The sequence below is a fragment of the Microplitis mediator genome, chromosome 8 (genome assembly GCF_029852145.1).
Source record: "Microplitis mediator isolate UGA2020A chromosome 8, iyMicMedi2.1, whole genome shotgun sequence".
Taxonomy (NCBI): domain Eukaryota; kingdom Metazoa; phylum Arthropoda; class Insecta; order Hymenoptera; family Braconidae; genus Microplitis; species Microplitis mediator.
The window spans coordinates 21,270,648-21,286,109 of NC_079976.1; the positions used below are offsets into that span (position 1 = coordinate 21,270,648).

The 15,462-nt window shown below is 31.0% G+C and overlaps 2 protein-coding genes across 6 annotated transcripts in view; one reads left to right on the forward strand and one right to left on the reverse strand.

Moving 5' to 3' along the window:
- LOC130672627 (uncharacterized) overlaps window positions 1-15,462 on the reverse strand; it is a 167,616-nt gene that overhangs the window by 62,620 nt on the left and 89,534 nt on the right. The gene's annotated exons all lie outside the window — the stretch shown is intronic.
- LOC130672624 (ecdysone-induced protein 78C) overlaps window positions 1-15,462 on the forward strand; it is a 119,125-nt gene that overhangs the window by 20,278 nt on the left and 83,385 nt on the right. For 2 of the 5 annotated variants that reach the window (XR_008990747.1, XM_057477265.1), the window contains exon 1: window positions 8,648-10,309. The exons of 1 other annotated variant lie outside the window; for it this stretch is intronic. Coding sequence is in view for 3 of the 4 variants with exons in the window: in XM_057477265.1 (XP_057333248.1) it covers window positions 10,024-10,309 (286 nt within the window). In the remaining variant the exon portion in view is untranslated. Of the gene's footprint in view, window positions 1-8,647; window positions 10,310-15,462 lie in introns of those variants that run through there. 2 more of the 5 variants (XM_057477264.1, XM_057477267.1) reach the window with 1 other exon arrangement.

Consider the following 15,462-nt stretch of genomic DNA (forward strand, 5'->3'; position numbering starts at 1 on the left):
AAATTTTATAAAATTGTGTAAAACTTTATAATATTTTATACAATTTTATAAAATTACATTTTTTTATTACGTTCCTTACCCAGATCTGACTTTATAAAATTTTATTGAATTTTATAAAATTTTATAAGATTTTATAAAAATATTTTTTCCCGGGAGTGTGGCAGTTTCAATTCAAGTCTAAATTTTGTTAAATAGCAGTTTATTCAGTTCGAAAATAAGCTCAAAAGTTAAGCAAGTTTTAAACTGAATAACCGACAGGTTATTAAGCTTGAATTCAGTGTCTTTTCAATTATATAGTAGACTGTTCAGTTTTAAAACAGCCTGAAAATTTTACATCAGTTTGAAGCTTCAGCTTATTCAGGTTGAATCCAGCCTTAATTTAATTCCACTAGCAGGCTGATCAGTTTGAAATAATGTCAACTGACAGGCTGAACAGTTTAATTTAAGGCTCAATTAAGCGTAGTCAGTTTCAAGTAAGGTTCAGTCAGCTTCATTTAAGGTTTAGTTAAGCCTAATCAGTTTGAAATAATGCTGAAACTTTTCGACTCGGGAAGATACCCCTATATTACTATCAAACAAAGGTTATCGTCACTCTGCTAATTTACAGCAGATAATCCGTCCCATGAATGCTTCAAGTTGGAAATATAATAACTCTCAAATAAGTTTCTTACCAGGGACACTACGAGTAGGCGTGATCTAGTGGCGAGCACCGAACTACTCCCGCTACTGCTGCCTAACACCATAACTTTTAAATCAATAATCATTAGGTTCAAATATATATTTATTAACCTCGAACAAATATATATATTTATTCTGAATGAATATATTTGTTTGCATCTAAGTAATATTCATTAGAGTTAATATAATGTAACTTTGCTTTAATATTTGGATTTTTTGGCACTATAAAATAGTTTAGTTGTCCATTAAATGAATATTCTTTTAACTTTACCAAATGATTTTATTATCTAAGAGAAAGAAATATTAATGTTAACCAAATAGAGTCTATTAAATCATTTGTTAAAAATGACGAAATAGATTATATTGACGTTATAAAATTTAGCTGTCCCAAATAAGTCTTAGTTTAACAGAATTTAACAAAACCAATTTAGTTGTCCGAAGAGAAATTTTTTCTCAGTGTATAAATATAAACAAATTTCGTTATCATAATACCTAAAATAGTGAATAATTACTGTATTCGAACTTTAAAGATTTTCACAGTAAATGTATTCAATTGTTAATGCTTGTTTACTGAGTAACCTCAAATTTTATATGATTGGAAATGTGGTCATTAAACAAAAATATTATTTAAATTTTTAGTACAAATAAATTTTTTTTTAAATAAAAATTTGCATTAAGATTCCAAATCGAAAATTAGTATGAGTAACTATTGTAGTAATAAACTGATTAATAATTTTAAAAAATATATTTGTATATTTCTGAATCGAGTAAAATAACATTTTGATTCAAAAAATGCGCCATAGTCAAACTAAGTCGGTATCATCCTGAGTCAATATTATCGGCCTCAAACCAAGAGAAAAAATCGGTCTATCGGTCGACCCTGCGGGCCAGCCCTAAAACTTCCCGCTGTTTTCGAGCTCCTTAAGCTCGAAAATATTGTTGTGAGTACGTGTTCGAGCTCTTCGAGCTCGAAAATACTTTTGTATGTTATTGTTTTCGAAAAAAACCGTTTTTTAGCATTTCTTTCTCCCACGATATCTCGCGAACGAATAAACCGATTTTGATGGTTGAGGCGGCAGTCGACGCGGCTTACAGAGTTTTAGAGCCCAGTTGATTTTTAATAAAATTTTATTTCTGGAATATCTCTGAACAAGCCCTACCGATCAAGCTCAATTTTCCACAGCTTCAAGATATTGACAATACGCGTCGAATGACACCTTGACAATCAAAATCGGTTCATTCGTTCAAAAGATACAGGTATTTTTATGTCCGTACATACATACATACACTCGGACATCATCTTGAAATTAGTCAGAATAGCTTCCTAGAAGCTCAAAACGTCAAGATCTCTTAGAAATTCGATTTTCGTAAATCGGACCGAAACCAATAACTCCCCGAATTTTTCGAAAATCGTCGATTTTCTTAGCGAGAAGTGAAAAAATTCTTGGGAGAAATAAAAATCCATCTTGTTTGAAAACAAAAAGTGCTTCTTTTAAGAGTAAAATTTTGGAAAGAAAAATTTTTACTCTCTATTGAAGAGTAATAATTTATTTATTCAAGATTGAACTTCTTTTGAATTAAAAAGTTTAGATGTTTTGAAACAAGAATGATATTTTGAAGAAAATAATTTACTTGAACCAAGTTAATTTTTTTTTCTGTGCACCACTTATTAAATTTGGAGATAGAGAGATCTACTGCGCCGAAGAGGACAATTTTTAAAGTATTTCAAAATTTAATGCCAAAATAGAATGCACACTCTTGTTTTTTTGCTTTTAATAAATATTTTATAAACCCATTAATTTTTGCAAAACTCACAAATTGTAGTTTTAAAAAAAAAAATGCTCTCAGGCAGTCGGGCTAAGAGTTAGATTTCTCAAAGTCAATTATATTTGCCCTCTTTGATTTTTAGTAATTTCCTAAAAACTGTTAATTTTGAATAATCTTAGCTAAATCCTATTATGACGGATCAAAAGTATTCAAAAACGTGTGTATCATGTTATTTTATCTCTAACGACAGTTGGTGAGATACAAATTCTTGTACCTACTATTGATGTTGTCACCAACAAAATACTAAGTATCCCTAGTTTCATCGATTTTAACTACACTTATCCAAAAAATTAAAGGAACAAAAAAAATTCATAAATTTTTTAGTAATTTTTGGAAGGCTCTGATTCGTGAAAAATGGTCGTATCGTTAAAATAAAAAAAAACAATTTGAAGATTGAAATCTCTAGTTTACAGATCATTTGGCAAAATAATTTTTTGAGTCACGGTTATTGCGTACACAGAAAAAAAAATTATTTTGCTCAAAGAAATTTTCTTTAGCCAAGAAACTTTTGAGGATATGGAATGGAAATCGAGATTTTCTTGACGTCAGTAAAAAAATTCCTTGGATTTTAAATCTTGAACGAAAAAAAAATATTTTTGACTCAAAATATTTTCAAAGATTGATTCAACAGTTGAGTTACATAATTAAATAATTAAAATTTCTTGATTCAATAAATATTGTTCCTTACTGTAATATAATTGTTACTTTAACCAAACAATATAAATGTTCAGTACAAGAAATCTACATTGGTGAATAAAGTAATGCGATGTTTTGAGTCAATGAACAGTAATAACTTGAACTAAAATACAAATCTCGAACCAAGAGTACTGCGAGCTTAAGCCAATTAAGTTTTCTCTTGGATTCACGCAGAGGTTCTCCCTCTCTTTTCTCACTACTCTATCTTTGTCGCTCCTACACAAGAAATGAAAATTTTGTCCGCGTTATAAGGTTAAGTAGATAAAACTTAGAAAGCAAGATAATAATAATTATTTCATAAATGTTATAATTATTTGTAAGTTTAGCAAATATTTGGGCACATATGTATTTTATTTTTTACAAATTCAGCTATTTTAGGAATTTCCGAGTGAAACTATATTTGTTTTTTTCTAATTAAAAATAAAATATTCTTAAATTAAGAAAACTTGATAGTTTACAAATGAAGGCTAAATTTTTTTTTATTATTATTCAATAAAGGAATTTTTTTTAGCTTAGTCTTAAATATATATAATACTGAATAGGTTTAAGTAAAAGAATAAATTTTTATTTCCAAATGCCTGTGGTGGCCGAGCAGGCTAAAGCACATGACTTAAACTGATCTCTGATTGAGATCAAAGGGTCGGCAATTCTTGTCCCATCATACGTCAAAAAAATTCAAATTCCTTCTTTACCGATGGTGAAATAGATGACATTCTACCCTCCAGAGAGGGATGAATAAGTCGTACCGAGTCAAATAATTTTTTTAAACATGAAAAATTATTTCTTGAAAAACCAAGAGAAAAAATCTGTCTATCGGTTGACCCTGCGAGCCAGCCCCAAAACTTCCCGCTGTTTTCGAGCTCCTCGAGCTCGAAAACATTGTTGTGGATACATTTTCAAGCTCTTCGAGCTCGAAAATACTTTTGTGTGCCATTGTTTTCGAAAAAAACCGATGATAGCATTTCTTTCTCCCACGATATCTCAGGAACGAATATTTTAAAGCGAGTAAAAAAATACTTGAGATAAGTCTGAAATGTTTCTAAACAAAAACAAAAGTTTTTCAAGCTAAATAATTCTATTCTTGAATCAAGATAGTTATTTATTCAATAAAGACATTAGCTTCTAAATCCAAATTTTGTTGTTATTTGAATCAGAAACAAAATGTATGTTTGATTCAAGAAAAAATTTGGAAAGAACGTAAATTCTTTAGTTCAAGTAATCCTTTTTTTCTGTGTACTCATAAGAAATAACTCGAGAAAAAATTTTCTAAATTTTTTGGTTTTGTTTTTTGAGTCTACGATAATTTAGAGGGCAGCTTTAAAAACTCGAATAAATTCCACACAAGCGTCACTTTAATTTAAAAAAAAAAATTTTTTTTTCATCTTTGATATCGATTTTAAAAACGTACAAAAAATTGACTTTTTATAGTTTTTTAGTCGATCCACCGCTACTTTGCAAATATTGATGGAAAGGTTAATGCTCCTAGGTTATTATACAGCTTAAGGTACCTCCAAAAGCTCTGTAAATTTTCAAATCGATCCATTGAACCGTTTATCTGCTCAAAGATTAACGAAACAATTAAAGAAACAAGTTTTGTTCCTTAAATTGTGTAATCATCATCAAAATGAAAAAATTAATTTTTTTTCGGATTTTCTTCCATTCTTGCGTTAGTCACTCTGTAAATGTGAAGTAGAGAGAAAAAAAAAATTCCCAGAAACCGAAAAAAAAAATCTGGACATCAGTTGGCCCTGCGGACCGGTATGGCGTTTTGAGCACCTGACAAAATATCCCCGACAAAATATCTCCGGACAAAATATCCCCATGAAAAGAAAGCAAAAATAGTGAAAGTGGCAACCATTACATAATAATATTATGGGGGATATTTTGTCCCCATAAATATCCCCATGAAAAGAAAGCAAAAATAGTGAAAAAAGCCAAAAAAACTGACAAAAACTGGGGATATTTTGTCCAGAGATATTTTGTCGGGGATATTTTGTCAGGTGCTCAAAACGCATGGAACCCTGCGGACCAGCCCTAAAACTTCCCGCTGTTTTTGAGCTCAAGGAGCTCGACAATATCAGTCTAAATATAATTTTGAGCTCTTCAAGCTTGAAAATACCCTTGCCTTCCGGTTTTTTATGAGCTTTTCAAACTCGAACACATTATACTACATTATATCATGATTTATCCGGGGAAAATGTCATAAAATGTTATTTTTATAACGCTTCGTAGTTGATATCTTTCAAACTAATCGACGGATTTTGATGTTAAATACAGCAATCAGCGCGTTTCATTGAGTTTTTAGCTAATTAAATTTTGGAAATGATTAGCGCAGTGTTTTGGAGATAATCACGAAAAACCTTTTTTTCCATTTCTTTCTCAGACGTTATTACTCGAGCGAATTAATCGATTGAGATGGTTGAGGCGGCAATCGGCGCGTTTTATTGACTTTTAGTGCTGATTAGAATGCAAAATCGAACGATTTAAGTTTTTTGAAGATATTCGAAAAATAAAGCTTTTTACCATGTTTTTTTCTATCGAGATATCTCTTAAACGAATGAACTGATTTTGATGGTTGATGTGGCATTCGACGCGGCTTATAAAGCTCTAGAGCCCAGTCCATTTTGAAATCAACCCATGGAGCACATTACAAGTTATCCAAAAAAAACATTTTTGAAAAAATTTTATTTTTGGAATATCTCCGAACGCACCCTACCGATCAAGCTCAATTTTTTACAGCTTTTAGATATTGACAAGCCGCGTCGAATTCCACAATGATCAAAATCGGTTTATACGTTCACAAGTTACTGATATTTACATACATACGTACGTACATGCATACACTTGGACATGATCTTGAAATTAGTCAGAATAGCTTGTTAGAACCTCAAAACGTCAAGATCTCTTAGAAATTTGATTTTCGAAAATCGGACTGAACCCAATAACTTCTCGAATTATTGAAAATTTCCAATTTTCTTAGCGGAACGTTAAAAACTTTGTAGCGCTTGTTCTCTTTGGAATTGACAGTTAAAACCTTAGGGGATTTTTTCCCGCATTTAGAACTGTTCGAGCGGTGGTCGTAGAAGATTAAAAATATCATCCTTCCCGAGTAAAAATAAAATTTGACGTTTGAAAAATTAAATTTTCATCTTCTACCGCAACACCGCTGCAACACAGCCGTTTGGAGGGCAAAATCGCCGCACGCTAAATTTTTATTCTCTACCGTCATAGCCGCAACACAGCTGCACGCTATCGAAATTTTATTAAAATCTCTGCCGCAACACAGCGGCCCCGGGTGAAAATATTTATTGTTATTATTATTATTTCATTTGATTGAGTAGAATCGAAGTAATTGTATTTATTAAATACTTATTTAATTGTCCAGGAAAAGAGAATTATATGTGGTCATTTATTAAAATTTCCAATATATACATAGCTATGTACTGAAATTTCAAATAAATTAAAAAAAAAGACTTACTCAACGTCTGTACTTTTTATTTTTTATTTTTTATTTTTTTGTTCAATCATTTTTGTGATGCGGGAGTTATCAGATTTGTGGTCAATTTAATTTCTAACCGAGAAGAAATTTTTAATTTAGGGAAAAAACGCTAGAATTATCGACCGCACACGCTTTAGTGGGATTCGAACCCGGGACCTTACGAACGAAAGACCGACGCTTTAACGACTAGGCTACGCTACCGACAGTGACTACAAAGTTAACTTGTTCTATATAAGAAAATTATTTAAAAAATGATAAAATATATACGATTCGTTTGTCGAGTGTTGCGGCTGTGGTGCGGCGATGTTGCGGCAATCATAATTTTATTTCATCATAAACTTGTTGCGGCATTTGGGAAGTTTTTCAGAGAATATCAATATAGTGCTATCGTGTTGTGGCGGTGTTGCGGAAATTATAATTTTATTATTTTGTGGCCAATTTGTTGCTGCGGCGGTGTTGCGGACATTGAGATCCTGTGCGGCGCTGTTGCAGCGGTGTTGCGGCTATTTTACTATTTTACTCGGGATTTTAAGGGCCACTCTAACATTTATATATGAAATTTAAAAAAATACATTTTCTTGTGCTAGAAGAGCTCTAAAACATATTAAACAATGTTTTCTAGCTCTATGAACTCAAAGGCAGCAGGATGTTTCAAAGCTGATCTGCAGGATCATTGAGGGTTGGTCGGTGGGTTCAATCGTTTTTAACATTTTTTTTTCTTCATTTTGCTAATTGATTAAATACAGAAAGCTTGTAATTATACGTAAGTAATTTCACGCTGGTTTAAACTACCAATAGCTCATATACCGTAAGTGTAGATACGAAAGCTAAGAGTATGCAAGGATGTAACCGGTTTCTCAGGTTCATTACTCTGACTTGGTGCATATCCTTTCCTGAATAAGTGTATATACCAAGATCTTCATGTTCATGATAGTACATGTGGAACTTCATCCCCTTGTAAAGCTAACAGAAAAAAAATATCATGAAAGCAAGTTTTCGCGTGAAAATAAATAAATACAAAAAAAAATTTGTCGTATATAGTGTTTCATGACTGTGGTTTTGAGTACCTAAGTTCTATTAACATTTAGATATTTCAATTTAAGTGAAAAACCTAATCCATGCTACTTATAGTTTGAAAAAAGAATTTCTTATCAGCTGATAATATATTGAGTTTGGATAAAAATGGCTAATTAATTATGATAAACTAGAGCCCAATAATTACCATTTGAAATTTTTAAAAAATATTAAAAAATTATAGTTTAGGAAAAATAAATGAAATAAATGTGTAGATTTCTCCTAATTTAAATACTTAATAAAATTATTTTAAGGATTTTATTTCTTGTTGAAGTATTGTCACAAACCTACACTTTTTCTATTTTAAATTCTCTAAAACGAGTTTCGATGGTATCGAAAAAAATATGTAAAAGTTTGCACAAAATATTAAAGGTGCGAATAAAGAAGATTCGAAAAACATACACAGTCTTGATGAGTTAGTGAGTACGAAAATTCAGTTTTAGCATGAGATCGGGATAAAACGTTTGCTCGGGCTAGCTCGGCACTTCTCGGTCAATGAACTATCGTTACTGGTGAACCCAGTTGGTCCACTCGTTTCTCCCTCTTTACGTCTCTATACCTTCCAAACGAACGAGTGGAGCCGTCTACCTCCTATCTTCCCCACTAACTCTCTCCCTCTTTACCTCGTGTCTACTTCGTTCATTTAATTCCCCTTCCATTCCATCCCTAACTCTCTACCTCATCATCATCATTCTCTTTCTCTCAAGCGTACCATCGTCTAACTCATACTTACTTTTTTCTTCTTATGTACTATTCGTTGTTGGCGTTTTCGTCGTCGTCATCGTCGTCATCATTCTCCCTCGTGTACATGAGCCGGTGGTATCCCCACGCCCCGGACTACCTCTCGAATCGCTCTCGCGAGTTGCAATGCCGTAACATGCCGGGTTTTACTTACCTCACAGGTAAACCAAGCTCGCGCAACTTGCGTTTAAGCGTTCTCATACGTGAGGATTACTTGAGAAACTCAAATTCGCTTGAACCAGTGAAAACGCGAACACATGGTTTTTACATACGCATGTTACTAATTTTTCATATCACCATTGTTGTTTATTAGATATATATCTAAGCTAATAATTGTTCTTTGACTTAAATGAAACAAATCGGATGGTTTATTTTTAATTTATCATCGATGTAATAGTGTATAAATATATAAACACATGGTTTGAGTGAATTAAAACAGTTAATTGCAAATATGTTATTAAAATACCCTACTGCTATTTATTGACATTGAGTATAAGTGATTTTTTTGAAACCATTGAACAACTAAAATACTCAGTACTGATTGGACTGCTGAGTGCGGAAAATAGTAAAAAAACTTTTTTAAAAATGCCACCAGTGCAAACTTAAAAATATTCATTAATTGGATTCAATAACATTAAAACTAACGTTTATTTTTATTGTTATTTTTTTTTTCATTTGATTTTATTGGAATCAACACTTTGGATACGCTGGATAATAAATCACATGTATTAGAAAAGTATTACTTTTTATTTTTGTATTTTTATTTTATTATGTACATGCAAATATAAAATTTTCCATTTAAAATCCAACCACGCAGAGTTATGAAAGGATTTTGACAATGCTCGTATCCAAGGTGAATGCACTGTACTAGTGACGTATAAATGGAACGCGGAACCGCGGTGAAACATTGCGTTAGAGACAAATTACCGTTTACTTACTGCAAAACATCTTCTCAAGATGATCTGTTTTTTATAGTGTAATTTAATTTCTTCTCATGACTTTATTTAAATTTTTATAGAAAATTTTGTTTTTTTTCGTCAACGAATCATTGACAATTACATTGTATATAATCATGTTAAAATCGGCAACAAGTAATATCAGAGTACTAAAAACAATACGAAATTGAAAAGAGAAAAGTTTATTATTCAAGTAAAAAAGGAAAAAAAATAAATAACGATAAAGGATTGTGAGTACACAGAAAGAGCGAAGAAAAGAGACAAGACTTGTTAAGTCAATGTCCGAAGATTACGGCAATGACATTCACTTTTTCTCACTCTTCTCTTTGTATTTTTTGGCCTCTTTTTTTTTTAAACTTACCAGTATAAACTGAGAATCTTTTAGCATCCTGAGATTCAAATCATAGCGTGTAAAATAAAGTAATGAACTTTTATTTGAATATTTCAAAGTAAAATTAAATGAAGTCTTATGATTAAAATTTTAAATAATTCAACCACATGAGATTATATAATTGCGAATGGTGATCAGTAAGACTAAGTTGAGGCTGTACAATGGATGTTTTTAAAATCGACCAATCATTAACGGTGGGCTTGGGAAGTACCCCGACACCGGACACTCTTACGCCAGAAGTGTCATTTGATGCTGGAAGCGAGTTTAATCTGAGTTTTTTCGATGGTCCTGAGGACAATAGTGCCCAAGGCTTTAGTGATCCAGGATCAGTTGGGAGTGCAAGTGCATCATCTCCGCCTGGTACACCAGCTAATATTACTGTTAATTCGACGAATTCTGTCACTCTACCAGTAGTTCAAGTGCCCTCGGGTATTACCGTTAAACAAGGTTTGCTTTTATTTTATTATAAAATAGAGTATTTTATTATCATTATCATTATTATTATTATTATTATTATTATTATTATTATTATTATTATTATCATTATTATTATTATTTACATTTCCTTATTTTTTTTATACATTCAACTACTTTCACTCTGATGGCCTTTTACCTCTTCTTGCCACGCGTTTCTATTGCGATTTGACATTTCACTCTCACTTTAGACTTTTGCAATATTATACGACCGCTTTGTTCAAGTTTATAGACTGAGCATTTATGTATATAATATTCTACAGATATAAATTGAAAAAAATTATCTAACTTATGTTAACACAATCTATTACAAAGTAAATCAATTTTTAATAGGTATGCATACGCAATCAAAAATAAATTTTAAATGAGTGGCTAATGCTTAGTAATCTCTATTGAGTGATAATCAATTGGAATAATCGATTTGACGGTTAGATTTATCGATTAAATTAGTGATTGCAAATGACTAATAATTAGATGGGGTTTCTAATTTCGTTGATTAGATTCATCGCTAGTTAAGAACTGTAAATAGTGTTGCATGCAGCTGATCGAATCGGCAATTATTGATTTTTAGTCGATAATAATTATCATTTCAATTGACCAATCTAACCCTTAGAGCAAGAGATTTTTGAATAGTCGGAATTACCGATTGCCAGTTATTAACAACCGATTTTTAACCGAGAAGTTTGAATTATCATATTCAAATTTACTCCTCTCTTCAGAAAAGTTTATGTTCTCAGTTGTTTTTCTGATAAGGCTTCCCTAAAGAAAAAATCCATGTGGTATTGCATGGGAACTCATCGAAATCCATACAGGAAAGTATGGATTTGTGTAAAAATCCATAGGAATTAATATAGGAGTGTACGGATTTATATAAGGATTCAAGTAGGAAACCATGGGTATCTGGATTCCCATATGGGAATTCCATACAGGAAACTAGATACCTGGATTCCCATGTAGGAAACCTACATAGGAAATTGTGAGTACCTGGATTCCCTTATGGGAAATTCATGTAGGAAATTGAGTTTCTGTATAAGTAACCTCTATAGAATCTGTGGTATCCGGATTCCTCTCTCTCTCTCTCTCTCTCTCTCTATATATATATATATATATATATATATATATATATATATATATATATATATATATATAGTCTATTAATACCTGCATATGAATAAAAAAAACTGATCAATATTCTATTGGCAGGATACTTTGAACAAAAAATTGATTATTTGATGCTCTTTATATTAGTATTTGTAATAAGTTATTGATTTATTAATTAACTCAAGAAGTATAACATCTTTATAGAAATCACAAATAATATTAATAAAACACTAAATTAGGAATCGTACAAAGCTACTATACTCCAGGACAGTTTATGAAAACACATGCGCTTTTAAGGATGTTTGTATCAATAACGTGACGCTTTTTGTTAATTTTCCTAATTCCTAAGGGTGCAGATTTCCACGGAAAATCGCGATAAAAATTCACATGGAAATCCATACTAGATTTCCACATGGATTTGGCATGGTGTGGATTCCCATATGGAACCTATGTAAAAATGTATATCGAGATCTATGCTAGATTCCTATAGGAAACCATATGGAAATCTGAAACCGCCATGTGAGAACCTACACTCAGAGAAAAGCCGATAGTCATGTTAACTAAAAAGCTTCAACTATTTAAAATTAATTTTTAATACTATTTTCGATAGTAATATTAACTATTCATTAATTGCTGAAACATAATAAAATTTATTGGTACTACTAAAATTTGATAGTGATTGAAATTTTCTATCGCAACCACTAAAGTGTAGTTAAAATTAAATACAGCAACTTTTTCGTTAGTTCAAGTAACTATAAAATTGCTTCAATCGTAAGTGTTGATTCATTGTTAATATCAAATAGTTATTCTAATTATCGAGTTAATTGATAAAACTAAAATTTTTAGTTAAAGCTTCGTTGCACTATAACTTTATGGTTAATTTAGCTAAACGAATTGGTATTGATGAAAACAAACAACGTAGCATTATGAATTATTTGATTACAATTATTATAAGTAAACCAATGATTGTAACTACAACCGTCACGTAGTTAAAATAACAATCTCATAACTATATTAACTATAAAAATATGCAAAAAAGAACTACAACTCAGTTGTTGCTTCAATTATTTTATAACGATTTATTTGAACAAAAATGAACGTTTGCACGAATCATTTAGTTATTGCGATAAAATACTAGTTTAAATTGTCGCAAATGATACTAATTTTTTTTTAACGGCAGCTGAAATTTTTTTCTATTTACTTTAAATATCATCATAAAAAAAAAAAAAAATATTTAACGTATTTGAGTTCCCAAAAACTTACTATTTCCTTAAGTACCCCATTTTGCCCCTCTCTCTCTTATATATTAGACTGTATCAAATAAAACCGATATTTTTTTTTTGGCTTCATACGAACATTTTGTTGTACCTAACAAAACAAAAATTTACCCACAAAATAGCGCCCTCTAACTCAATTACAGAGCTTGCACTCGCCTAAATAAGATTTTCTATTTAAATAACTTAAAAAAAATTTTTTTCAAACTTTGGAATTTTATAACTCTTTATCTAATCATTGGATTGACAAAACCAAGACGTATTCTTGTAGAAAATTGAACGCTCTACGAAAAAGGCCAACTAACATTTTTTTGTAAATCTGACCGTTCAAGAGTTATTTAAGCTTAAATTCAAATTCGTATCAAGTTTTTAGTCATTTTTTTACTTTTCCGTCAAAAATATCAGACTTATCACAAAATGTCATAAGATCTTTTTTGTAGATCATTTAATAATTCATCAAATAACGTTATTCGATTATTTTTAAATCATATAATTCAAAAGTTAGAAGTTTTAAAAATTGATTGTTTGGAAAAAAATCGCAATTTGAGTGAAAAATTGATGAAAATTTTTTTATATCGCATTAAATTGTATCGAAAATTGTTCTCTTTGATTATTATATCAGCCAAATGACAGATTTCATCTGTAAAAAAGTGCAGTGAGTATACACTGATTGTTGTAAAAAATTTTAAGGTCCAAATATTTATCAAGTATCTAAGCGGCACAATATAAAGTCATTAGCTTCATTTTAAATTTAAATCCACAATTAATACTTGTTGATATCTTGTTCAATCAAATTTAACAAAAAGCCAACGATTTCTTTAGCTGTGCTTACTGTGAAAATTATTCGCAAACTGAACTGAATCATTTAATTTATCGAAAATTCTTTGGATTAACAAAATATTTTTTGAATTAACAAAAAAAAAATTAAATTTCTCGGAATGAGTACTATACTTTTAACGCAAGAATTTCCGTATGCTCTAACTAAGAATAAAAAGTTGATTAAACCAAGAGAAAAATTTCTTGGGAGAAGCAATATATATAGAGAAGGGGGAAGTCGCCGGTACTAGACAACACCAACGGGAGTAATTCGGTACTTGCCATTATAGATGGCACCCAACCACTTGTGTCGTCCCTGTTAAGAAGTAAATTCCAGAAGTGTTATATTCCAAACTTGAAATCAATTCTGGCAGCAATACTCCTCTGTTATACGACAGAATGACAAGTGCCTTTTTTGATGGTCAACTTTTTTGGAATATTTTATTATGCATGAATGACTCAATTTAATACCTTTAGTAATGATATTGTATTGAAACAAAAAAATATAATACTCGACAATAATACTAATTTGTTTTCTTTCACTAACTTTGATATTACTAGTTAATTTAACTATAAAATTAGAACAGAATTAAAGTTATAGATACTATAGGGTTGGGAGGGGCAAAATGGGGTACTTAAGAAAATACCAAGTTCTGAGGACTCAAATACGCTAAATCTTATTTTTTTTTAATGATATTCCAAGTAAATAGAAAAAATTTTCAGTTACCTTTAAAAAAAAATTTTTTTTATTTTTGCGGGCAAAATGGGGTACCCCCTAAAAAAGGTAAGAAAAAAAATTTCTGAATTTTAAATGAACTTGATTAAGTTAAATTTTTTTAACTTCCCGCTAAGAAAATTGCAAATTTTCAAAAAAGGGAAGTTATTGGTTTTGGTCCGATTTTCGAAAATCGAGTTTTCATCAGATGTCGACGTTTTGAGGTCCTAGGAAACTATTCTGACTATTCCCGGGTGGACGTCCGCGTGTGTGTGTATGTGTGTGTGTGTGTGTGTGAACTTTTTTTTGTCCGACGATATCTTTGGAACGGATGAACCGATTTGAACGTACTTGGTGGCGATCGAAAGAGCTCACCAAAACTTAGTCTTGATTAGATTTTGGGGTAAATCGGTCATGTAGTTTACAAGTTATACAAAGAATAAGAATTAAAATTTTTTTTTTATTTTAGTTTTTTATTGATTTCTCAGAAACGACTTATACGATCAACTTCAAAATCTAATCAGCTCTAGAACTCAATAAAACACGTCGATTGCCGCCTCAATCATCAAAATCAGATAATTCGTTCGAGAGTTATTGCGGGAGAAAGAAATGGTAAAAAACAGTTTTTTGCGAATATCTTCGAGACAATTGAACCAAACAATTTCAAAATTTTATCAGCTCTAGAACTCAATAAAATACGCCGATTGCCGCCGCAACCATCAAAATCGGTCAATTCATTCCTGAGATATCGTGGGAGAAAGAAATGCTAAAATTGGTTTTTTTTTAAAACAATGGCATACTAAGGTATTTTCGAGCTCGAAGAGCTCGAAAATGTATCCACAACAATGTTTTCGAGCTCGAGGAGCTCGAAAGCTGCGGGAAGTTTTGGGGCTGGCCCGCAGGGTCAACCGATAGACAGGTTTTTGTAAGTACTTTAGGTCCTCCTGCATGAAGAAAAATTATTTTTTACATGTTTATTGGATACGAAGGAAGAAAAACAAATTTTTAATAGTTTTTATCATCAAACATAAATCATTAATATTTTCAACTGACAATCGATTTTTGAAAAAGCTCAACGGAAAAAATTCAAAATAATGCTCAATTATATTTACAAAAGGGATTTTGGAATTTTTAAAGAACATTTAAAAAATGAATTATTTTTTTATAAAATTTTGGGGGTACCCCGTTTTGCCCCCCCCCCTTCCCCTAAATATAATCTT